The 25,644-nt window shown below is 48.9% G+C and overlaps 6 protein-coding genes across 6 annotated transcripts; 5 read left to right on the forward strand and 1 right to left on the reverse strand.

The window, feature by feature from the left end:
• Window positions 1–54: 54 nt before the first annotated feature.
• FPOAC1_009163 (uncharacterized protein) lies at window positions 55–1,085 on the reverse strand (the record flags this gene model as incomplete). The annotated part of the gene is made up of 4 exons (XM_044853593.1): window positions 55–224; window positions 271–732; window positions 791–819; window positions 871–1,085. 4 exons carry the CDS (start codon window positions 1,083–1,085, stop codon window positions 55–57), a joined length of 876 nt encoding a protein of 291 aa, XP_044706263.1.
• Window positions 1,086–2,159: 1,074 nt separating this feature from the next.
• Window positions 2,160–4,655, forward strand: FPOAC1_009164 (uncharacterized protein; the record flags this gene model as incomplete). Its single annotated transcript, XM_044853594.1, has 1 exon — window positions 2,160–4,655. One exon carries the CDS (start codon window positions 2,160–2,162, stop codon window positions 4,653–4,655), a length of 2,496 nt encoding a protein of 831 aa, XP_044706264.1.
• Window positions 4,656–7,920: 3,265 nt separating this feature from the next.
• On the forward strand, window positions 7,921–11,129 carry FPOAC1_009165 (uncharacterized protein; the record flags this gene model as incomplete). The annotated part of the gene is made up of 6 exons (XM_044853595.1): window positions 7,921–8,421; window positions 8,494–8,763; window positions 8,817–9,278; window positions 9,328–9,883; window positions 9,934–10,055; window positions 10,110–11,129. The coding sequence occupies 6 exons, from the start codon at window positions 7,921–7,923 to the stop codon at window positions 11,127–11,129; spliced, it is 2,931 nt and encodes a 976-aa protein (XP_044706265.1).
• A 1,185-nt stretch (window positions 11,130–12,314) lies between these two features.
• FPOAC1_009166 (uncharacterized protein) lies at window positions 12,315–12,845 on the forward strand (the record flags this gene model as incomplete). The annotated part of the gene is made up of 1 exon (XM_044853596.1): window positions 12,315–12,845. The coding sequence occupies one exon, from the start codon at window positions 12,315–12,317 to the stop codon at window positions 12,843–12,845; it is 531 nt and encodes a 176-aa protein (XP_044706266.1).
• A 997-nt stretch (window positions 12,846–13,842) lies between these two features.
• PIM1 (ATP-dependent Lon protease pim1) lies at window positions 13,843–17,276 on the forward strand (the record flags this gene model as incomplete). The annotated part of the gene is made up of 2 exons (XM_044853597.1): window positions 13,843–17,052; window positions 17,112–17,276. The coding sequence occupies 2 exons, from the start codon at window positions 13,843–13,845 to the stop codon at window positions 17,274–17,276; spliced, it is 3,375 nt and encodes a 1,124-aa protein (XP_044706267.1).
• A 4,202-nt stretch (window positions 17,277–21,478) lies between these two features.
• On the forward strand, window positions 21,479–24,445 carry FPOAC1_009168 (uncharacterized protein; the record flags this gene model as incomplete). Its single annotated transcript, XM_044853598.1, has 2 exons — window positions 21,479–22,408; window positions 22,457–24,445. The coding sequence occupies 2 exons, from the start codon at window positions 21,479–21,481 to the stop codon at window positions 24,443–24,445; spliced, it is 2,919 nt and encodes a 972-aa protein (XP_044706268.1).
• Between the last annotated feature and the right edge of the window lie 1,199 nt (window positions 24,446–25,644).

Below are 25,644 nucleotides of genomic sequence, written 5' to 3' on the forward strand. Positions count from 1 at the left end.
CGCTGCACGCCATATGGCTCGTAAAGGACGCCTGACTCCAATTCTATATATGATTTAGTTGGATGTAGACTTGAAGAACTGGGGGTAGATGTTGCGCAGTTCTCGCAGGTGCTGGATCTGGTATTGCGAAACTGGAGTCTTGGGGGCAGGCACTCCTTCCTCGACAAGATGGGCTGCAGTCCAGCCGAATTCTTTTGCTTTTGCGCAGTTCAAGCCGGAGTCATCTATGAAGGTTAGACAAGGTCGTGGCATAGACACGAGGAAACCTACCGACAAAGTAACAATCCTCCACTCGTTCGATACCCGCTTCGCGCATGGCCTTCTCATACATGCGGGGGTCAGGCTTGCAGAGCATGGGCTGCTCTGCATAGTTACAGTAAGTGAGGCCGTCAAAGATGTCCTCAATGCCTAAGAGGCGGACCACTCGCTTGCCATGGTTTACATAGGCGTTCGTGAAAAGCCACACGATAACCTTGGACTTGTCGATGTCCTCGAGAAGCTCACGTAGCTCAGGATTAGGCTTGATGATGCCTTCGAGGGGTAGAGCATCATCCACTTTCGCGTTGTAGTCGAGCGGATCAATCTGATGGTGTCGCACGAGTCCTTCAATGGCCAGGCCATAGTTGGTGTAATACTCCTTGTGCAGTTTGACCGCTTCATCCCAAGGAAGCTCCAGATGTTTTGAGAAGTACTCGTCAATGAGATCAGCCATCAGGTCATGGACCTTGGAGCCTGTGCGCGCACTGTTAGATTGAAACTGTACTGGATGTCTACTTTTGCTGAAGCTTACTTCTCGGGTAGAGGCAGTTGTCAATATCACTGTATTGAAATTAGCCACAGCGTCATGAACGAAGAAAGGAAGAGTCTAACAAGAATAGGACCGGCTTTCCCGGGATCATGTCCTGAGTGCTACCCATGCTGAACTTGGAATAAGCTTGAGTGTTGAAACTGGGGTTGTGTTTTGCGGGGTGAGGACTGCGAGTTGCCGAATTTGAGTTAAGCAATAAAGAAGAAGCCGGTAGTGAAGGTTTAGATAGACGCTTGAGTGATGATAATGCGGGAAAACGTGGTCGTAATTGGTACATCGAATGGCTATCAGAGAGACGAAAGATAGTTTAAATAGATTTTATGGGCAACGACGATCTGGGGCTAATGGATAAAGCCAATGGGGGTAATCGATAGTCAGTCTAACTACTGCACAGCACTTTGTCTCGATTGACCTGTATGCGTTGATACGTTACTCCTGGCCCAATGACTCTTACGGCGTGTGTGGCTGAATAATGCATAGCGATCAGCTTGTGGTCCGGATCCGATTAATAAGGGCCTGTTCCTAACTTCCAACTGGGGCTGGAAATTCGAATTAGTAGTCTTTATACTGAGCCTCATATTAGAATGATCCAACCCTTTCTAAGTCAGGGCACAATAAAGTTTCGAAGCAATTCTCTTTCACGGTAATAACCGATCTTCTTATCTCCATGATATGATGTATTTAGTTTGTCACGAAACCAAACTCAAGACACAGCGGATTCGTTTTGTGTATACCATAGCTAATAGTAACGGCTATGGCTTTGACATCACCGACTCTCACTGGTACATGCGGTATAGACTCTTGGGGATATAGAAAACCCAGTCAATGCAGTAGTGTACTGAGTGCCGTGTGAGTTTCCTGGAATACCTTGAATAAAGGTATAGAACAGTGACTTGTTTACAAGCGAAGTGAAGTGACTGACTTTGATTATAGGTAGTAGTGAATCCACTGTTAAAGACTGAATTCCATCCTGGGCTCCATGCGAATTCTGCCGGCTACACCGCCTAATTATTTGCGCCGCGTCAAGTCAATGCGCCTACCACGGTACTGCCGCTTCCAAGCTCATATTTTAAAACCATCCCGTTATCATACTGCACAGACCTCCAAGCTTTTGAACAGCATTTTCTTGGTCAACGACCGTACTGTCGCTGGGCACCTAATCGGAGTATTTTCTCGGTTTACATTACGTTGTATTGTGTCGAGTGTGGAGTTTTCTTGGGAGTTTTTTTTTCTTTCTTTCTTTGCTCGAAATTCACTGAGCTAACGCGACGTTGATCCCTTTTATCCTTGCTTCTTTATTTGGTGTCAGTTTGTATCGCGACGTGTAGACTATCATACACGTGTTGCCGTTATGGCCCAAGAGATTTCTGTTCAAGGGACTCTTGTTAGCAGGAATGTGCTGTCTGGCTTGGCTGATGATCAGCGCTACCAGATCGAGCAGTACGAGAAGATCGTGCACTTGCGGGATGCCATTCTTTCTGGTCAACATCCGACCATCAAACCTTCTAACATCCATACATCTGCAAACTCTCCTCCCACCCGACCGATAGATACCTCCAGTTCGCATGGCGTGTCAAACAACCAGTCAGACAAGCAACATCAGGTTGGCATTTCGACCCCTGCTTCCAGTAGCACTGCAAAGAACAGCAAACCATCCGGGGCAGGGTTTACTGAGATTAATCCAATCTTCCTAGAGAAGTCTGAAGATTTGGTTAAAGCAGAGTTGCGATTGCAGAGACAAAAGCTGGAGCGTGCTTTGAAAGACGAGGTTGATCAAAAAAAGGCTACCACCAAGAGCGCAGCTCAAGGAGAGCCTATTGTTGAATTCGATCTTAATCAGGTTTTATCTGAAGCTTTGACACGCGTTCAGAGTACCACAGGGCCTGACACTACTGTTCCTGCTGCTGATACTGACAATGCAAGTGACTCTTTCGATGATAACACTTTCTACTCGTCGCAGCACAACACGCCGTCCTCCGTTCTGACTTCCCGAATTCGTAACGAATCCGAAGACGCACAAGTGCCCGCTTCGGAACCGCGACCGCCTATAAACTACCACAGCAATGCCATTTTAAAAAACCGACCGACTGATGCTGAACAAATTCATCCGGACATGCGGAGCCAGCCTCAAAATCAACAGGCGTATTCGAATCCAGCAAACTTTGCTGGTAGCTTTGGCTTTGATAGTGTCACTCGACCTGGGCAAGTTCCTGGCCTTACGACTTACAATGAAGACAGGGCTGGCCTTGGGCAGGATGCAAGTGCTAGACAAAGTCCAAGTAATTTGGATATCGATAGGCATAGGGGCGATTATGGATCTGCAATTCAGCAGCCAGCCCGTGAACAACATATTGACAGCCGTCCCGCCTCTCCGCTGAGGAGAATCAACGCCAGGTCGTCTCCCGATGCCCACGCTTCGCCATTAGCAAATGCTAGGCGACGGCCCCTAGCTCTTCAAGCCACCTCAACCTCGTCAACGGGTACACCCGCCCAAATTGCTGTTCTCAGAAATGAACCAATTGCTGTGACCAGTCCTGAGAGCTCGCCTCAAGGTGGACAGGCTTCAGAAAAAGAAAAGCGGAAGGCAAAGAAAAAGAAGAGAAAGGCTGACAGGCAAGCGCCAGACGCTGAACCAACCCCTTATATCAAAACAGAACCTCGTTCTCCATCACCCTTGAATGCCCCATCCTACATTCGTCCAAATAAACGTCAAAGGTACACTCAACAGCAGCCAGATGAACCTGGCTATGAAGAAATCCGTTACGAGCCACGCCCTACTCAATATCTGCCAGAACCTTCGCACAGCCGCCAGGAGAGAGATGACCGAATGCCAATAAGTTATGAAAGAGTAGATTTCCCTTCCCAGCGTGCAACAAGCACTGCCATTCCCGGAGGTACTGTCTATAGGCGAGAGTTTGCCGACGATCGATATGTCCAAGGAGGATCATATGCCGTTGAGCAGTCTCCGCTCATTTCAGCTCACCATCAGAGACAGTCGGTTGGCGGAACGGCCGGTCCTCAGGTTCGTCCCCACGACACTTATCAACAACGCCCATCTTGGCCCTACCTAGGACATGAAGCGTCTCCTTCCGCGTTGAGGGGAGAAGGTGATGTCTTTATGGCACCTCATCGGCCACCACCTACTCGTATCATCGTAGATGCCTACGGGCGTGAGTATATTGAACCACCTCGTCCGACGATTATTCGGCAGTCCGCCGCACCCCACGCTCGATCTGGGGAGCCTGAAATTATTTACGAACGGGCTCCACCTCGAAGGCCCCTAGGGACAGAAACATATGATGAGGGCGGGGCAGTATATCGCAGACGGTCACCATCGTATATGCCTAGGCGGGTTGTTACACAGCCAGAGTACATCTCGCGAGATTATAGAGACCAGCGGCTGCACGAACAGCCGTCACGTCCATTGGGACACCCAGGAGAATTTGTTGAGGTGATGGCACCTCCAGAACGACGTCGTTTGGAAGACGGGACAAGGGAATATATTACAAGGCCGTCCAGTGTGCGACCTGCGGAGCCTGTTCGCTATGAAGTCGCCCGGGACTATGGCCGAGTGCAGAGCGTGCGACCCGAGGTACCCGTACGTCAATATGCACCCAGTGTCCACCCAGAGAATCGCCGTGAAGCCGCACAACCGTACGGGCGAGAATACGGTGCCTTGACTGCGGAACAAGGGGTTGTCAGACAAGAGTACAGCACGCGGCCTGTGGAGCGGTACTACAATCAATCGATGCGAGGTGGAGAGGAGATTGCTTTCATTGAGCAACCGCGTGGAGAAACACAAGAGATAGTCTATGCTGATGATGCGAGGAGGGAAGTTTATCGCTAAACTGCTCTGAGAGAGACGATAGTTAAAAGGAAATGACATTGAAAGTAGACAGCGCTGCTTGCATATATTTAATGACGTATGAGTAACACCCATATATGTTTTCTAGTGAACGATCCCTGTGTACGTGATGTTTTGTCTTTCCATATATAGGTGTAAAAACGAAGAAATACGATTCTACTATGCTAGATCAGCAGTGAGGAAATTCAAACATGCCACATATAAGCTCTATTCATCCGGCCGTTAATGATGAATTTTATGGCGATCTTTTCCTGCGAGGTTCGTCTGCTATATATACGTTTCGTGTACTCCAAGTGCGATTACCTTCAATAAACGCAAACTCTTGAAGAGAACTTCTAATGAATTATACTTTTTTTACTTATATATTTCAAAACACTTCAACATGCAATATTCGCATATATAAGACAAATAGTAGACCGCTCAATTAAGGAGAGCTACCTGGTCTGATTCAGCGGGGAGTGAATATCTTCAGGAATTATGTATATGTGGCCATACTAAGCAGCTTCATTAGGCCCTATCGATATGCTGTTACAAGTCGTATTAACCATGCTGTCGTGGCATGCTCTGTGGACTTTGCAAAATTCAAGGGCAGCTGAAAGGCCGAGTACTGGTCTCTAGCCACTCATTTTATGCAAAGACCTTTGTTTGAAAGGCAATGCAAATGTCACAAGGCAAACGTTTGAATATGATTAATTGAGACAAGAGGATAGGCAAGTCTCGCTGTTGCAGCTCTCACACGTCGGTTGAGTCAGCGCCCAAGACAATATGGAGCTTTCATCAGATACCAACCGCTGCTAGCGACGTGCCCTACTGTGCTCTTAGCTGGTATCCGCTGTTGCACTAGATGCGGATAGGGCTAAGTAGTAGCAATAGCATAAATCATCTTAACAATGGCTAGAAGCTTCGATTTATTGTCTAGCGAGGGCAGTCAGCGGGAACGAGTGGCGTATCTCGTGATGGCCCTTCAGACGAGGTAAGCCACTGAAATTTGAGGAGGAAACTGAAGCATTCAAGAACGATGCAAGGATGGATGGCTGCGCATACGCGACACGCACACACGCAGGAGTCCAGACCTGTAGCGCCACCTACATTTACAAGAATGTCAACTCCCTTGTGAAGTGCAGGAGTTCGCGATGCCAATGTCAGAGTTGAGACCGTAGCATGCCTATCACCACCTTGTTTCCCTCCAGCAGCCTGCACCTTTCCATTCAGCAAACTCGGCCAGTGAAGGTCCCTGAGGTCCCAAGAAAGTGATAACATTCAATGACGAGTCGCTAGTGGCTGAGCCTGTGCCGGGCTCTTGGTGAGAAGCCGGCTTGCATGGGACTGCCCTCGAATCAACTCCCTTGCTCGCCCTTCATCAAGTCACACAGACACCAGACGAGGGCCCTGTCGTGTGTGGGGACGCCGTGTGATCGAAGCTTGGCCTAAATGTTAGTCAACAGCACACCGTAGCAAAATACAGCTGTACGAATGACACGCTGGAGTATTTTCTCCAGCTGTCTGTTGAGCCGGTGCAGTTACAGCTTGGTAAAAGATCTCTCTGGCTCAGGAAGTCATGATGATGAAGTACATGTTTCTGATACATGTTCTAACAAACAAACAAACGCAGAAACTTGAACAGGCACTACTGGCTGGCGGAGGCGACCCCATCCTCATGCAGCAATGTGGCTCTGTGTCCAAGTTTCGTTGGTGTTAGTGTTCAAGACAACGGTACTTGAGACAATCAGCGAATAGAGTGATGTGTCGAGTATTCATGCTCTATCCCTTGACTGATTTCCGCCGTAAGAACGCTTCGGAGGCTTTTCTATGCTTTGCCGAAGCCCTCGAGCTTCCCACTAATAAAGCCTCTGGAACGCAGCCGCCGGTTGTGCATAGCGTTCCGCGGAAGAAACTCGCTATGCCTGTTGGATGGACCACGATGATACCGTGGTCTGCAGGAGGCTCCTCCAAGCCTGGGCTGATGGTCTCCACCACCCAGAAAACATCCATGCCCTAAGAAGGGCATCGAAACAAGCCGCCGAGGGCTGACTGACCATGCCATGGCTGATGATTGTTGTGGCACTATTAATCCAGCATATCGTCATTAGCAAGGATAGATATAGTCATGACGAACGAGTTATACAGCCACAAGGAAAAGAGGCCCGAAGGACAGTCAGTTCATTGTCTGAGTTGAGTTTTTTGAGGTGGTCGATGATCTGCGCCATTGAAACTTCTCTGGGTTCCAGGTAAGTCAGGGATTTGTTCGCTGTGGCTTTTCTTATCAAAAGCCCTGGACCATGAGTGACCACCATTCCCGGGAGACAATTCATCAAAACAACAAATTACTTCGGGATGCTTGATATGCTGTAATATTAATGCTTTATTCGTTTTAAGTGCCGGTTTCAGTTCATCCTGACTTTTTTGCCCTTTTTTTTTTGTAGATTTCCGACTGCTGTTGCTGTTGTTGTTACATAGGTACTAACCTAGGTAGGTAGAATTGAATTGAGTTGATGTTCAATCTTGGTACGTTAGCTTAGGCTGGGGCGACCCTCTTTTGAATATCCCCCAGCTCATAACAGGTACTCAGGCGGGCAAGTTACGGTGGGCTTAGGTAGTTGTAGGCTTAGTACTGAGGTACTGCATGCGCCGAATAGCTCCATGTACCTGTCTGATCTACCCTGCCTCAACCTTGGTCTGGTCTGAACAAAGTACCGCGTTAGAGGTGCCGTCTGCTTCCGCCCTCAGGTACCTTAGTACCTTCTCATCATCGTAGTAGCCCAAGGAGTGGGCAAGACAAGACAGGACAGGATAGTTAGGACTCTGCTGACTTCACATTTTACACCAGCCCAGGGCTCCGCTCTCATCCTCCCCTTCCCTTACCTTACCTTACCTCACCTCACACTACTACCTTTCAGTCGACATAACCTAACCTCTCTTTCCCTCCCTCGTCAGACGTGGAAAGAGCTCAGAAATAACACCCATCACTCTTTCCGTCTTCTGTCTTCCCCTTGTCCCCATCCCCTCCAGCCATTTATTGCCCCAGCTTCTTCGATACGATACCCTTTTCTATTTTCCGTCTCTTTCGAATCTCGCATCGCATCTCATCTTTGTATTCTTCTCTGGCTTGGTCTTGATCTTGGTCTTTCTCCACTCCCGGCGTCCTCTTCCGTCCAGGTCCAACCTCCTCCACCTTGGCCGACCGTTGCCGCCCACGATCCGGACGACGACGACGATACCCCCGACGCAATCTTCTCGCTCCCCCATCATGAATAAGTTGGCAAATATGCGTCACTGGCCGGAAAGAATGACACCCAATTTTGGTATGGGCCGTCCCAATATGCCCATGAATGCTCTCAACCATCCCAAGAACGCCGCTCAACCCGGTCAGCCCATGGCTTCACCTCAAGCTGCCGACACTACCATTCTTTACTCGTTCAACATTCCATTCACTTCCGACCTTGCGGGCCCCGATACAGAGGATATTCTTCACGCGACCACTGATGCTGTCCTGCGATGGACACATCCCGAGGACGCGCCGGACGACGTCCAGATCCACCAGCTGCCCATTCATGTTCAGAACCTCAACACCCTGCACACAATGTGCCAGGACCTCACCAATGGGCCTCTCCCTGTTGATGCCTATGTTCTGTCGACAATGCCCAAGAATGGCAAAGGCCAACAGGTCGCTACCGTCTGTCTCTCGGGTTCTCCAGAGCTGGTCCACAAGAGCCGAGAGACAATCCTGAATGATACCCCCATTTCTCTTGTACGTCCCTCAGGTTCCGCTTCCCTACCATTGCTGTTGCCATTTGAAGGCTTATCTTAACACATCTCGCAGCGTTGTACTACAATTGACATTGATGGTCATCTTGTTTGCGACCTCAATGCCGGCTTGCTCAAGACTGAGGTTACCAACAACCTCGACTACATCTCGAAATTCTGTGGTGTTGATATCTTTCTTCTCGGTCCCAAATTAACTCCTGTTGTTGATGGCATGACTGGTGATGCTGAACTGCGTATGGATCAACGATGGAGAGTTGCTATCTACGGTGACATTCTATCATCTGAGCATGCAAAGGCCCGTGTCTTGATCCATATTGATACTCTGGTACCTACTCCCGCTCAATTGTGTTCGACATGTGACCCCTAACTTTTTTGCAGCTCGGTCGTATTGTCGATATGACAAAACTTGATGTTTCCTGTCATCAGCTTGTCTGTGGTCGTCATCGTAAGAACATCAAGCTCATCGAATCCTCCACTGGAACTGCCATCTACTTCCCGCCTCCGTTCTCTGCAATGTACCGTTACTGTCCTCCAAATGCGACCCGTCGCGATCCCAGCGATATTTTTATCACTGGTGAAACCCCCCAGGCCATCGAACTCGCCAAGCAGAAACTACACGAGACTGTTCAACGCATCAGGCTTTACGTTAAGGACGTTACTATCCCTGCTGCTAAGATTGACAGTATTCTCCTTGGTCGCCTGGATAAGGTTCGCAAGATCCTCGAAGCCAATGGTACTTTTATCTTGTTTCCTTCCTTGGCCACCCAGCGTAACATGGTTCGTGTCCAAGGAAGCGAGGGCCTCCATGTTGAGCGAACCGTGCGGGAGATAATGTCACTAGTATGTTTACCAAAACTCGGATGTTACTTCTCAACTAACGATTCCATAGGCCGGACAATTCTACAGTGCGGGCTGGTACATACAGCATGCCGATGCTAGGCAGTTTCCTGGCCCTCGTGACATGAGGAGCATGCTCGTTGACATCTGTGCTAACTCTGACGCCGACATTTCGTTCGATAGACTCAACTTTGCCATCACTGGCTCTGATGACGCAGTAAAGTCCGCTCTTCAAGTCATTTCAGAGATGAAATTTGTGTCGCAGTCCCAATATCAAATTCGTGTCAAGATTGAGCTCGCCAATGAGCACAAAGAATTCGTCAGCGGCAAGAAGAACGGTAAGATTAACAAGATTATGGGACAAAGCAACGTCCAGATCATTTTCGATGGGTTCAATGAGTATAATTTCAACATTGATGTCATGGCAGCGGCATACGACTCTATGAAGCAAGGTCTTACGCTTGTCGAACAAGAGATGCCTGCATCTATTTCATTCCACGTACCCGATCAGTATCACAAGCGCATCATCGGTATCGGTGGCCAGCACATTCAACGTATCATGAAGAAGCACTCAGTCTTCGTCAAGTTTTCTAATGCTATGGATCGAGGTAAGCTTTGTCTTCACTTAATAACGGACCTGCCGCTAACGTTCCACCAGGAGGCATGGGTCGGGAAGACGATGACATCAAGGTTGACAACGTTATCTGCCGCACACCCGCGCGCAATGCGCAGAACCTGGACGCTGTCAAAAACGAAATTCTGGAAATGGTTGACCGTGCTGTAAGTGCCATCATGTAACGACCCTGCAACTTGAATGCTAACGTCAATTGTCAGGATTCTGAGTACACCTCTCAGATTGTCAGCGTCGACCGTCTCTACCATCGCCAGCTCATTGCCAGACTCCCCGAGATCGACGGTCTGGAGCAGAAGTACAACTGCAAGATCAACTTCCCCAGTACTGAGCAGGCCAGCGATGAGGTGACTGTCAACGGTCCTCAGTGGCAGGTCCCTCATTGTGTCGATGAATTTCTGGGTATGGTTCCTGATAAGCACGAGCTTGTCCTGGCCAGAGCCCCTGAGTTGATCAAATTCCTCGAGTCCCCCGAGTTCGTCCACGACCTTGTTCCCAAGCTGAAGAGCCAGCATGAGGTCGATCTTAGTGTTCAGCAGAACACCGACGAGCTTACCGAGGATGGCAAGCCCACCATCACTCTTCTTTGGGGCTTCACCCGCAACAACGCCGGTGGTCTCCGCGATGCTATGGACTTTGTGCAGTCTCAATTCGCGACATCAGGGGCCGAGATAAATGTCGTTAAAGGCGCTCTCCCCCGTCCCAAGTCAGACTCATTTGAAGACTCCCTGCAGTATTTCGACTCTAAGCTTCTGCAACATGCCCCTGCTCCCGTTGCTGCCGACTCTCCCATCAAGACTGGTTTCGGTGACGAAGTCGCTCGTGAGCGAAGCAGCATTCTTGACCGTCTCAGGAAGCCCGGCAGTATGACCTCGATCTCTTCTTTCTTGGATCGCAGAAAGAACAGCTCTCATTCTGGCAACAGCAACTTCTTCAAGGGCTCTAGCAACGTTTCCAAATCATCACTCATCTCGATCGAATCGACTCGCAGTTTTAACGCCGACCGAAACCCTTGGAACGACAGTGGCGTGAACCTCCCCGATAACGACGATCCTTGGGCTCCTCGAACATTCGGTACTCACGTGGACAACAAACTGTCCATTCCTCAACCTGGCGACGTCACGCCTCGCCATAGCACCCGCGCGTCTGGTGACAGCGGGCGCCCTTCTACTTCTCATTCAATGAATTCAGGATACCCCGCCCCTATTGGGCCTTTCCGTTAGATTCCCCCGTGTTAGAACCTCCACATGCAAATACCCCCGGCTGGATATACCCTGGCGTAAAAATACCCTGGAACGTCGACTTGTGCATCGGTCGGTTTACGTCTTGCCATGTTTGTTTTACCTGATTTATATGTTTGAGTGCTTTGTTGTTTGTTTACGTTGAATTTTTCCCTTGTTTATGCAGGATTGACGGTTCTCTTTTGATGACTTGACGTCCACTCCTTATACCCAGTCATGTAACGAAGAGCTGAGACCAAAAAGAAAAAAATGAAGAATACCCCTGGTTGCCGATTGAGATGGATTTTGTTTGGGACATGATCGATGTTTTGGGGGGAAGATACCACTGTCGACGAAAATGAGATCGAGAGTCTGCCTTCCGAAAAGAAGATGACTTATACACGGAGTCAAAGTTGGGATTGTTTTGGTTGTCGTGTGCAAGGCATGAGTTCTCATACCAAACTGCACAGGGCATACACCCGCTGCATCTGAAGTTGTCGAAGAGGAGGAAAGGGCAACAAGACAAGTATCTCAGAGCGGTCATAAAAAGTTGAGAGCATTGCTGTTGGCAAACCAGATTGAGAAATGACAATGATACCAGCGGCTCAGCCGCAAATGCTCGATGCGCGAAGCTTTGTTTTCACCATTAAAGGATCTCGATTCATGGTTAAGATGTTGTGAGAATCTGTGTAAACGAAACTATATTTTGCTTCTATCTGTGCAAACATGTTTGGTCAATGTTCGGCCTCAACCGGCCGCACAATATTCCTGTTCGTAGATATACCTGATCTGATAGCCGTTCTCTAGAGTTGGGCTTGATTTTGATTCGGTCTCTTCCGTTTAACCAACAAGCTATCCTCCGCCGAGCTGGGTTGTGTACAGCTTCTCTACATCCGTATAATGTGTCAAATGTGACACCAAACTGGGGAAAAAGTGTCAACAAATTGAGCTAATGATCAATAACCAGGCCATGTCGGTTACCCTATAGTTCTCCGCAATGCCAACCTTGGCAACAACTAACATGACCCAACTGCACTTTTCGTTCTAAGCCTCTCTAAACCCGCTCAAGTGTCATCGAGGTTCTATCATCTCATCACTGGAGTCGTTGGGCACTTCTAGTGATCGCTAATATATTTATACTACCACCCCGCATTCAAATAGCTTGAGGTACTTCAGCAAACGTTAACCATGTCACAAGACCAAGACATGACTATCTCAATCAAGAATCTGTCTATCAAGACCAAGGAAGAGCCGGCACAGGCTTCTACAAAACCCACGACCAAGAAAAAAGCCGCAAAGGAGGTTATTGCAGATTCATGGGAGGACGCCGACTCGGATTCGGAATCTGAAGCGGAGGACGAGTCAAACAAGCCCACGCCCACGCCCACGCCCACGCCCACCGTCACACCCGCACCTCCTCCTCCGACGCCCATGTCACCTGTCGGTGATCTGTCCTGGACATCTATGTCAAGTAGCTCTGGAACTGGCTCTCGAGGTGAAACTGATCCAGACCGGCGACCAGAGAAAACCGATGCCGTTGCCCGTCGCATGATAGCTGCTGGACTGGGCCTCAAGGCACCCAAGCAGACGGAGGAGCAAAAGGCGTACCAGAGGAGCGTGCGTGAGCAGGAAAAGAAAAAGAGAGAGCAAGAGCGAGAGGAGGAAAAGAAGAGACAGGCCGAGGTTGAGAAGGCAAAGGCAGCTATCTGGGATGACTAGAGAATGTATCTTATGAGATAGTTTAGTCGTGACTGTGACTCTCACGAGGCAGAAATTGACTAGTGCAAGCATGAAGAAACTGTAAACAACGTCTATCTAATGCCTTTCTCTATCCCCAAACTTGGTCCCGCACATCGCACGCCGCTGGTTTTACGGTTTCTAACAGATTAGGAGAACTCTGCTATAAACTGTACACACTGTTAAGCTCACATCCCTATCCAGAGTGAGTGAGTCGCCACATGTTATGGACACTGAGATGAGGTAGTAAGACCTTTGAGTATCATGATACTAGAGGCTTTTTCTCGGGCTATTATATCTAGAAATCCAACTTGTTCAGTAGGGATATCTATGACATGGGTGTGCTCGTCATGATGATAACAAGTACTAATATAGGTATCATGAATCTATCGAACAAAACTCGGCAGGCAAATAAGAAATCTCGAATCTCAGCATTGGCATATATATGGGTATTGAAAACTCGGATATTTATCTTAGTACTAACCTACTATCTAGCGAGCATGGAGGCACGCGAGCTCAGTATGTACCAAGGTAGGTAGTTGTTGAATCTACTCCGTACCAATCTGATAACTTAAACCGAGAGTGGGGCTGTCTGGCGGCTGACTAAGGTGTAAAAGTTAGCGCAGAACGTCTTAGAAACTGCTTCTGACTCGAAATTTTGAATGATGTCGTCCAGTCGTAGTTTAGTCCGACGTCGCCATTAGACATACATTTAGATTATTAAGTCGCCTCCACCAAAACTGCACTGGTGATGCGGACAATTGCGGCCTACACTAACCTTGTCGACTGCGTCTGATAGAGCTTCTCATCCCATTCTTCTCTCCTTTTTTTTTTAAAACACATAATTCCTCTTCCCTACCTAATTGCCTATTGTTTGTTTCATTACAAGCTAGCTACCTAGCTGCCCACCGCGGGGACCTAGCTTCCACCCAAGCTCCGTATTCGCTTCAAAGCATCGCATCATAGTCCATCACCCACCATGATTCCTCGTTCACGACACTCGGGACGCCTCATTCTCGAGCGCTCTCTCGTCCATGCAACACGAGCCTCCTCCGAAGCAGCCGCTGCTCGATGGACTTCTTCTCCCGCCTACCGCAACCATCACATCTGCGGCCGCCGGCTCCCCGTTATCCAACCCCGGTTAGTCGCTGCGGCTTTCTCAACATCCGCCCGAGTCGCCAAAGAGAAGGATAACAGTGATAAGGGCTTCTTCGAGTCTGCGATTGAGCCTTTGACCGAACCCCTGTCCGAGGAAGAGGCCAAGGCGAATGTCGAGAACAAGCGCAAGGATGCCGACGGGACGATATTGGCCGAGTCGAAGAACCCAGGGCCTGACTCACCAGGATCTGGCAAAAACGACGGTGGCAGTCAATCGCAGGACGGAAAAGCAGGTAGCGCCGCAGGAGGCGCTGGATCAGGCTCGGGTGGTGACAACTCTGGTGGTGATGGAGGCCGCCGCGGCCGTAAGCCTTCTTCCGAGAAGGCTCTCCAGAAACCTGTAGTGCCTGAAGTCTATCCTCAGGTTCTAGCGATTCCCATCGCCCGAAGGCCGCTTTTCCCTGGTTTCTATAAGGCCATTACCATTAAGGATCCCGAAGTGGCAAATGCAATCACCGAATCGATCAAGCGTGGCCAGCCGTATGTTGGAGCTTTCTTGTTCAAGGACGAGAACGAGGACGAGGATGTGATTCGAAACCCCGAAGATGTCTACGACGTTGGTGTTTTCGCTCAAATCACAAGTGCTTTCCCCATCCACGGCCAAGAAGGTGCTTTGACTGCTATTCTGTACCCTCATCGCCGTATCAAACTGTCCAGTCTGCTACCACCTGGGGGCCAAGACGCTACCAAGAAGCCCGATTCCAAGACTGACTCCAAGACCGAACCTACACCGGAACCGATTCCTCAGAAGCCCGCTGAAGAGGAAGCTACACCCGAGAAGAAGGGGGATGTTGTTGCGAGCTTCGAGGAGAGCGCTGTTGAGAAGAAACCCGATCAAGTTGCCGAGAAGTACGAGCCAACATCGTTCCTCAAGAGATACCCCGTTAGCTTGGTCAACGTCGAGAACCTTATTGATGAGCCCTACGACCCCAAGAGCCCCGTCATTCGTGCTGTTACCAATGAGATTGTCAACGTTTTCAAGGAGGTTGCCACCATGAACAATCTGTTCCGAGACCAGATTTCTACCTTCTCGATGAGCCAATCTACCGGGAACGTTACATCGGAACCCGCGAAACTTGCCGATTTTGCTGCTGCTGTGTCTTCAGGCGAACAGAAGGAGCTTCAAGAAGTCCTTGGATGCTTGAATGTTGAGGAGAGAATGCAGAAAGCCCTTGTGGTGCTCAAGAAAGAGCTCATGAATGCTCAGCTGCAGTCCAAGATTAGTAAGGATGTGGAGAATAAGATTAGCAAGAGGCAGCGGGAGTACTGGCTTATGGAGCAAATGAAGGGTATCCGTCGTGAACTTGGCCTCGAGTCTGACGGGAAGGATAAGCTTGTCGAAAAGTTCAAGGAGAAGGCAAACAGTCTTGCCATGCCCGAGGCTGTACGCAAAGTCTTTGACGAGGAGCTTAACAAGCTCGCTCATCTTGAAACCGCTGCCTCCGAGTTCAACGTGACAAGAAACTATCTCGATTGGCTTACCCAAATCCCCTGGGGCAGGAGGAGTGCCGAGAACTTTGGCATTCCCCATGCTGTCAAGATCTTGGATGAGGATCACCACGGTCTGAAGGATGTTAAGGACCGCATTTTGGAGTTCATCGCCGTTGGCAAGCTCCGAGGCACTGTTGAGGGTAAGATTCTCTGCTTTGTCGGACCTCCTGGTGTAGGTAAGACGAGTATCGGAAAATCTATTGCTCGTGCTCTCAACAGAGAGTACTACCGATTCAGTGTTGGTGGTCTTACAGATGTTGCCGAGATCAAGGGTCACCGAAGAACCTACGTTGGTGCCCTGCCTGGTCGTATGATCCAGGCTTTGAAGAAGTGCCAGACTGAGAACCCCCTGATCTTGATTGACGAGATCGACAAAATTGGCAGAGGTTACCAGGGTGATCCTTCATCCGCTCTGCTCGAGTTGCTCGACCCCGAGCAGAACAGCTCCTTCTTGGATCACTACATGGATGTGCCCGTGGACTTGTCCAAGGTTCTGTTTGTGTGCACTGCCAACATGACAGACACTATCCCTCGCCCTCTTTTGGACCGAATGGAGCTCATCACCCTTTCAGGATATGTCGCTGACGAGAAGATGGCCATTGCTCAGCGCTATCTTGCCCCTGCCGCCAAGGAGACTGCTGGACTTCAGAATGCCGATGTCACTCTAAGCGAGGAGGCTGTTGAGGAACTCATCAAGTCGTACTGCCGTGAGTCTGGTGTCCGAAACCTCAAGAAGCAGATCGAGAAGGTATACCGAAAGTCTGCCCTCAAGATCGTCCAAGAGCTTGGTGAGGAGGTTCTGCCTGAAGAGGAGGCTCTTACCGAGGAAGGCAAATCTGCCCTTGAGGAGGCTGAGAAGAAGAGCAAGACTGATGAGGCTACTGAAGAGGGCAAGGATGCTAAAGGGTCCAGCTCGAACGAGACTGGCGCAGCTACGGAGAAGCCTCGCAAGGCTCTTAAGGTTCCCGACTCTGTCCACGTCGTCATTGGCAAGGATAACCTCACTGACTACGTCGGCCCACCTGTTTTCACCTCCGACCGCCTTTACGAGGTCAGCCCTCCTGGTGTGTCCATGGGTCTCGCCTGGACACAACTTGGTGGTGCTGCCATGTACATCGAGTCCATTCTTCAAGCTCCTCTCCGACCCTCTACACGACCTCACCTCGAGATCACTGGTAACCTCAAGAACGTCATGAAGGAATCCACCACCATCGCATACTCTTTCGCTAAGTCCTTTATGGTTAAGCAATTCCCCGACAACCATTTCTTCGACAAGGCTAAGATGCATCTCCACGTCCCTGACGGAGCTGTCTCTAAGGATGGTCCATCAGCTGGTATTACCATGACTACTTCGCTCCTGTCACTTGCTCTGGATGCTCCTGTTAACCCTACAGTTGCCATGACTGGTGAAATCACACTCACCGGGAAGGTGTTGCGTATCGGTGGTCTCCGTGAAAAGACCGTTGCTGCTCGACGTGCTGGCTGCAAGACAATCATATTCCCAAAGGACAACATGTCTGATTGGCTAGAGCTTCCCGAAGTATGTCTATCCCAATAACCTCGGATTTCAATGGAAATGATGCTAATGACTACTTATAGAACATCAAGGAAGGCCTTGAAGGCCATGCCGTGGCTTGGTACCCTGAAGTCTTCGATCTTGTTTTCCCCAACATTGATAAGGAGCAGGCCAACAAGTGCAAGATCTGCGAGTGGAAGGCTCAGCAGAAGAAGAGCGATGCCGAACCTGCCGAAGAGGAGGACTAATCATCGAACGTAAGCAGCGTTCCCATTGATACACTCTAGCTATGCAGCTGCTGCCTTGAACTAGATCAAAAGGAACTGGTGCAAGGACAGCTGCAAGGCATGATTTGAGAGGCGTTTGGGCATGGGGTGAGAAATTAGATGAACGATATAAAGACTCCTACTCTTGTTATTACCAATATGTGGACATTGTACTATTAGAAGCATGCATTAGTGGTTTGTTTTGGGGGCATAAGACAGCGTGTAGTTAGTTGGCGCCTCCATGTATAATTGTACATACATGTATAAAAGCGACATACGTCATCCTACTTTATTACTTGAATTGTTATTTTGCAGGACCAATTTAAGAACTATCTTATTACGTCGCTTAAGTTTGAAAACAGTCGGGACCATGGCCCTCACAAGCCTTATTCATGTCAGTAACAGCACGTGGGTAACATTATGTTTGGGAGGTGTAGTTCGAGGCCCGCAATGTGGTTGCAGCTTGTAATGTAGGGTACCTCTTTAAGGGTTTCAACAGGTTATCCTAGAATCGAATTCTCGGTTCAGCGTTGAACCAATGGATCGGAGCCGGAATGATAGGCTGTCTTCCTGGACCTTGACCTGTTTGCTTCCGGACCTGGACCCTTCCGGGTAATTTGTTCCTGCCTTTCCTCTACGGCCAAGACATTGCCTTTTTTGAGATCCGCTTCTCGGTCCATGGCGGCGCGGGATCGACGGACCCAGGCAGCCAGGCACGGCACGAGCCTAGCCGAGTATAAATAGATATATGGTTAAACAAAGATTAACAAAGGCACTACAGTCTGGATGGAATTCTATCTTCAGTCTCTATCGTCACCACAACCTTTGGCGTTGTCAAAAGCGTCAAAGCAAAAGAAGACACCGTACTTCGTCGTAGGATCAACCAAAGTAAGCGATCCAAGACAAATCTGCCGGTGCAGCCACCTTGCAAGGGCCAGCTGGCACCTAACCGAAGGTCTTGAGAAATCTGGAAGGCCGTTCGTACATATGCATATGTACCGGGAGTGCGTCGCGGCCCCATTGCTTGCATGGCGAACCGACAGCCTGTCAAGACTAGGTAGCCTCACTCAAGAATTGCTCTAACGGGCCATTCTGATTGATGCTGCTGTGCTGCACTAATGCCTGACCCCACGCGAGGCTCTTTGGGGATCTTGGCTGGTGGATTGGGCCTCAGTTCGCGTAAAGCTGAAAGCAATTCCAGTCCCTGTGTGACGTGACGTGACCATTTCAACGATTGAGAAGAGAGAGAAGAAAGTCCAAAGTAGTTTGACAACCCAAGTAAATGGGTAAGCTTAGGTATTTCCTTCCTGGGAGAGATGCTTGATGGTGTGTGCGGTTTGGAGGATCCAAAATGGAAGAGAGCAAAGTCGTATTGGACATGTTCATGACAGTGCATTGCAAGTAACTGGTTGGTGAAACGGTCTGCCGAATTGATGATATTGTTGCGTATCGTGTCCTCGCTGGCGAATTATACAAGGGTCGGAACCAGAGTTTGATACGACAATTGCTTTGCTTTGCTGCACCCTGCTCTGATGCTTGCTAGGTAGTCGTACAGTACGACTTCAAGTTTGGATGTCCAAACATCCTCTTGTGTAATGCGTTGTATACAGTGACTCGAACTTAGTGTTACTACTCGGCATTCAGTGCTTTTGACATATGCTCTTCACAAATCAAATTCAACTGGCCATTGTTCGCCTTGAATTAGGGGCCAGCCTGGCACGTCCATCTCGCAATGGATACCATCCAGGAATTGATTGTCAAACAGTTAATATTGCGGTGTGCGACCGGTCAGCCCTTTGGTGATGCTTATGAGGATGGCGTATGCATTGGACTATTATGCGTCTTATCGTGCGAGTTTGGAAGTCAGCGGCAAAATGACGCACCTTGGTTAATGCATTCTTCGGCACGACACGCATGCGCTTTCTTTTGAGCCAATACCTAACTGACTGTGTAGTTCTCGGATGTAATACTCGGTTAGTTCCTGTAGTCTTGGTTACCAATGATGTGGTTGTGAATTGCAGCCAAGGGTTAAGGTGTATAGTGAAGCTGTCATGATCTCTGTTTTGAGCAGGAGACTTATTTGACAGGCGTTGATGGATCATGACGAAACTAATCTAGTCACCTACCAAGGTAGACTATAAGTTTTGATCAGGTGCCTTTGGGTTAACTAGATAGTAGGTAGGTGGTGTGGATTGTCATATTTTAATAGAATGAGTTTTCAATATTCAATTTTATACCTGCGCCTTATATTTGCATGTTGTGTTTTGCATTGCAACTTTCTTTCTGACACAGTCAGTTTACTAGGTAGGTAGGTAGGTAGGTAGGCAATAATAAGTAAACAAATAGATATTGCCCTGGAATTGGAATTGTAAAATGCAAATTTGTCTCCATCCGCGTGATACAGACAGACTCTGCACATTATTACTACCAACTCTAAAAAAGATGGAACCGTGTACTCTCACTCTTTCACATCACCAAATAAACTACCTAGTGCCAATTATTATTTGGACGTCCGATCCGCTCGCAACTCGAGTCTTGAAGCCTGACCAGGACAAGACACTCACTCTCTCCGTGCCTAACCTAACGATGCATCACCGCCTTCCCCTGCGCTGAAGTAAACGCAAACTCGTGTCTAGCGTCGATGGAATGGGACGAGACAAGGGCATCTGAAAGGGGCCAACTCATCGATCGTTCCCCACCAACGAGCCGTCCACCGTCACCGTATCTCTTTCTCCAAAGGAGACCACAGCTTGCTTGTCATGGAAAACAGTGCTCGCCTAGCAGGGTCGTCTGGCTCGTTTTGGAGATTGAAAATTCCAGCGTGGTGGGATGAATGAGCCATCGTTGCAACGCTCATGTTGAAAAAGTCATGTACAAATGTCGTTAAGTCAAGCAACGACCCCTGATGGTCCCCGGCAAGTCTGGGGCAAAGTACCATTACAGCCCTGCGCTGACATTTGGGTTTAAGCAGTCAGTACTAAGTTAGTGGTGGCTTTGTTCTGTTCTGTTCTGCTCTGCTCTGCTCTGCTCTGCAGCGTGAAGTGAGCAGTCGCACACATGGCATGTGTCGCAGTTGATTGCATCCAGCCCCTTCACAGGGCGGTCCGACCAGAGCGTCATCAAGGCACAAGCTTGGCCTTTACAAAAGGAATCGCACGCTGTCACGGATGCTCTGTAGTGTGGCTCAGGCTCCTACATAGTAAAGAGGCCCAAAGCAATCAAGGCCTAACCTCCATAACTACCTAGGTAGGTACCCAAGCAGCCAAGGTACTAAACTAAACGTCAGAAGCCAGCGCCTCCTCCGCCCGCTCCGCCCGTCCCCGTGTCGTCCCGCCGCGACTAAGAGCCAACTATCCACTCAGCCCACACACACTCATGTCCATTCAGAGCCCACATCCATCAATCACTATTGCCGCCGCTGCGTGCCCGTTTTAGGCTTTAGACCTCATCGTTACCGTCCATTGAATATCAACAGGGCGTCCATCGCAACTCCATCTAAACCATCTTCTGCTGCCTCAGGTTTTTTTTTACTTTCTTATTACATCTTAGCCGACAAACAAATTCTTACTCACGCATCACGATAATTTTTCAATGCTTTAACGATTCCAACGCACTGATATTAATTACGCCTTCGCCTTCGCTTCGCTACCCGTGTGTTCGACCGCTCATCCAAAGACCCGCTTCTCACCGACCGTTGCATTATCCCAGCCTCCCCGGCCAGATATACCGACTGTAGCAACAACTTTCTTTTTGCTTGCTTTTGTATGGGTCAAGCAGTGAGAACTTTCTCATCTTGCTTCCACAATCGTGAATACTCTTCCTTCATTTAACGAACTGGAGGTATTTCCTGCTGTATCTGGTGGCATTTCACTTTGATACTTGTTGTTGGCTGGCATATTTCACCGTTGCCATTTCATCGACGTTTCCCGTCTACACGGTAGCTGTTTGTTTCCCCATATTCTTCCCAAGAACCTTTTATTTCTACAACGAGCACACGTTGTGGAACGATACAGCGTGGTGCATGCGTTACCAGACACCGACTTAACTACCATTGTGTTGCCGTCCGTCACTAAGTAACAATCGAATCATTACCTTTTCTGACACATCAGCTTCGCTTGATACCGGAATCAATTGTTAGTTGTGATTGAACACAGAATCACGTATACAGTCGCATTGTCGCGGCCATGGCTCAGGCCGGCGTAATACCGTCCGAGCCATCGCAACCACTTCACACACCAACGGCACTATCTGGTCCTCATGGCTTCTTTCGAAAGCTCTTTGGCAGGCAGAGTGGGAACGGAGCTCCATCAAAACCTGTAGAGCAACCCAAAGACATTGAGCATGAAGACGAATCAACTGACACCAACAAGGGCGGGCTGATCAGTCGAATGTCTCGAAGGGTTGTACCGGGATTACCTCGAGCGCAGACCTTCAAGCGACAAATATCAGAAAGGAGGACTAACTTATCACCGATCCAACCAACAACAGACGAGAGACGAGCCGTGTCTATGGACAGACGCTCTAATAGAGCACGCAGTTCATCAGCCCAACCCGCAATCAACCCTCGTCTTAGCGCCCCAAGCTTCCTGGCTTCTCCCCTGGACGAAACACCACGATTTGTTCCCTCAATATCCGTCGATAACATGGACGATGTAGCTTCCCAAGACTCTACCGCAGAATCTTTGCACAGGGATGACGACGTTACACTTGCCGATGAGTGCCCAGCACAGGACAGTCTTTCCACTGCAGATACCCATTCTATATCAGCATCGCAGTATGAAGCTCTCATCCATGAGGAGCTCGAAAAGACATGGATCTTGAATCTCAGCATGCATTTCCGTGATCGATCAAGACGGGAGAAATTCTTTGTCACATATCGTGAACGTGATCATCTTTGGCGGCGTGTGACGATCTCACTGGATTACCGAGATGCGCCCCCAAATTCACTGGAGATGGATCTGATCCACACACATTTCCAGCGAGAAAAAAGTGCAAAGATCTACGAGGCCATCCGAGAAAGCTTGCGCGACATTCAGTTTTACGACACTGTAACAAACCTGAAGCTTCAGACCACCGACGGAAGGCTTCATGTCCACGTGGTTGAGGACGGAAACGTAGGTGAACATTGAAACCCTACCAAGACTAGAGCTAACAGCTTTCAGGAAATTATCCAATACCCAACTGTTGCTCAGATAAAGCACCTGGGATGCCGTCGCATTCGGGAGAGGGATATTGTATTTGAATCGCACATGTCTGGATTTGTTTACAAAGTCAATGTTAATGGCCACACACTCATTAAGAAGGAAATCCCAAGCCCCGACACTATAGACGAGTTTCTTTATGAGATCAACGCCCTCAACGCATTGCGATTTTCACGCAATGTCATTCACTTCTACGGTGTTGTGGTGGACGATGATGATCAACATGTGAAGGGGCTCCTCATCAACTATGCAGACCAAGGAGCTCTGATCGATGTTATATACGAGCATTGCAAAGATGGCGATTACGGTCTGCCGTGGACGACAAGAGAGAGATGGGCACGACAAATCGTGGAAGGGTTATCCGACATTCATGAATCCGGGTTTGTACAGGGTGATTTTACCTTGTCAAACATCGTCATAGATGGATATGGCGACGCTAAAATCATTGACATCAACCGAAGAGGATGCCCAGTAGGATGGGAGCCTCCAGAAGCGACACCGCTCATCGAGAGCAACCAGCGCATTACGATGTACATTGGCGTCAAATCGGATCTGTACCAGTTAGGCATGGTTCTATGGGCATTGGCAGCACAAGAAGACGAGCCGGAAGCCCAGGGACGACCTTTGATACTCGGCCCCGAAGTGAACATTCCGGATTGGTATCGACAGATGGCCGAAGTCTGTCTGAGCGATGATCCGCGCATGCGGCTCCAGGCAGCTGCATTACTAGAAATGTTTCCCCAGCCAGGGGAAAGTGAAAGTCGCGGCCATCTCAATCCACCAGAATCAATGGTAGACGAAGGCTACACTTTACAACAGTACCTGGGCGACGGATACCACCCAAACAACCTCCCGCACATCACGACGAATGAGCCATCCAACGACTGGTCATATGTGAACCAGCCACGTCCAGACACAAGTCCTGTTAGGTACGAACCGTATCGTTACACGCGCGGTCGCTCTCCTCCAAGCCCCCTGCCAAGTAATTGCGATGATTACAATTCCCCTCGGGGGTCGTATGATGTTGCTGCATGGGCAGCGAACCAAAACATACCCTCGTCATATAGTGATGTAGGACCCGATGGAACACCGGTTGATGAGACGCCTATCGCGAACAGGGCGGGACTCGTTGATTCTGATGCGTTAACAGCACCTGACTCAACTACGGGGAAAAGAGAGACGCCAGCCACTTCGACGACAACACCAAGTCCGACCCGATGCGCGGAGAGTTTGCATGGTAAAGCCCCCTCAACTGCCGATAAGGCACCTCAGGCTCAGGCTCAGGCTCAGGAACAAAGCATGGAAAGCGGCAAAAGAAACGTAGAAATCCCGTATCGAGAGTTGGCTTCCGCTGTGGCAAAGCCAGGAAACATCAGCCCAGGTGACAACGATACTGTGGTCAGGGATCATCAGCAAGACAGGAGGAAGGATGAAATGGCAAAGGATGTTGCAAAAACACATACGAATGTTGTTCCACCAGAAAAAAGAACCGGAATTGTTGAAGAGAAAGAAGTCAAAGGGGCGCGAGCCTCAGACCGGAATCCCCAAGAGAGCTTGGAGGATTCGCCCAAGGACGACGACAGAGCAAAGAAGACCCAACTACCCCAAGACGGGAACAACACAGAAAATCACCAGACGATGTCTGTAGACGAGAAAAATGTTGCAGACAAAAAAGCAGAGGCAACAGTGGAACAAACCGCAGCAAAAAGGCAAGGGTCCACAGCACCTGGCGCCTACCAAACTACACCTGGCTGTATCAAGAAGAAAGAGCTGGATGCTGTAAAAGCAGACAGAGCTCCGGAAAGACAGGCGACTAAAGACCACGTCAAGGGCTTTGAATTCTCAAAAACAACTGAGGACCCTTACCCGTTGGTCAATAGCAAGCTGAGTCAAAAGAAGCACACAAATTACGACAAATCCACGGGAGTGAGACCTCCACGCGGACTATAACGAATGTCCACGACACGACATGATGAAGACTTAGTTTGTTCCTATTTGCATTGTCTTTTTTATGATGGTATATTGTTTTCTTTTATATTAGTGCATAATGGGTAGGCATTCTGCATAAAAGGGCGCAATTTGTGTGTGTTGGTAGTTTGTAAGATCCTCTTTGTTTACTCTAGCAATTGAAGAAAGGCTGCGATGTTCTTTTTAATGTATATCTGATATAGATAGTTTACCAACTATGTGACTCGATCAATTGTACTGGATATGTGCACTGCAAGGTTCTGGTCGACACACTCGACTTGAAACGCACTTAGAGTTGTAAAAGCTAACTCACGCTCAGCTGCTGTAAGCTTGGAATTCCGTTCTCAAAAAGCTATAATGCCTTGTCAATCAATGTCGTCAGTAACGAAATGACTGCTGACTAAAGGGTCTAAAATACAACTACGCCACAAGAAGGAATTGTTCTGGAAGCCGGGCAAGATCTGTCAAAATATATGTCACGTGGAGTCTTTTTCCTGCCTGAGGCGATAATGTAAAACAATGGCAAACTTGGAGGCAAATGTGGAACAGCTTGGCTTGGCGAATACCGATCTTTGACAGTCTTTCCCCAACAGAAACACAAAAGCTGGGGGAGACAGGAGTCCAGGGTGTCGAGTTACGTATCACCCCTGCTCCATCTCGGAACAAAGGGAGGTTAGACCAGAGCAAGGTAGGGATGCCAATGAGGAGAAACAGAAATTAACAATTCTACGCTGGGGACGGCAATTGTGTCTGCACTGTAGCCGACGACAGAAATTGAAACCCCAATAACTGACCCATTGATAGTCGTGTCAGGTAATGAGCAAATGGGCCGAGGCATCGTTCGATCTGGGGTTCAGAGGGGTACAGGATTCGGTTCATGATTGACCACCACAAGCTCGCTGTAGGGCTGGGTCACTTAGAGAGATGTGTTGAAGGATCCCCTACATTAACTAGTACGACAAGGTGAGATTCAACAATAGTTTAAAGGAAAGAAGATGGTCTGAGGGTTTGGATTGGACACCAAAGACTTGAGTATATGGCATGATATTATCATCGGGAGTTGACGACGTTGCTATGATAGTATTGAAAATGATGTGAGCCAAGGGATCCTTATCATCGAACAAATATTCGGTATCAAGCCGAGTATGCATGCATAGTGGTATTAATGAAAACTGTGCAGG

The sequence above is a fragment of the Fusarium poae genome, chromosome 3 (genome assembly GCF_019609905.1).
Source record: "Fusarium poae strain DAOMC 252244 chromosome 3, whole genome shotgun sequence".
Taxonomy (NCBI): Eukaryota; Fungi; Ascomycota; class Sordariomycetes; order Hypocreales; family Nectriaceae; genus Fusarium; species Fusarium poae.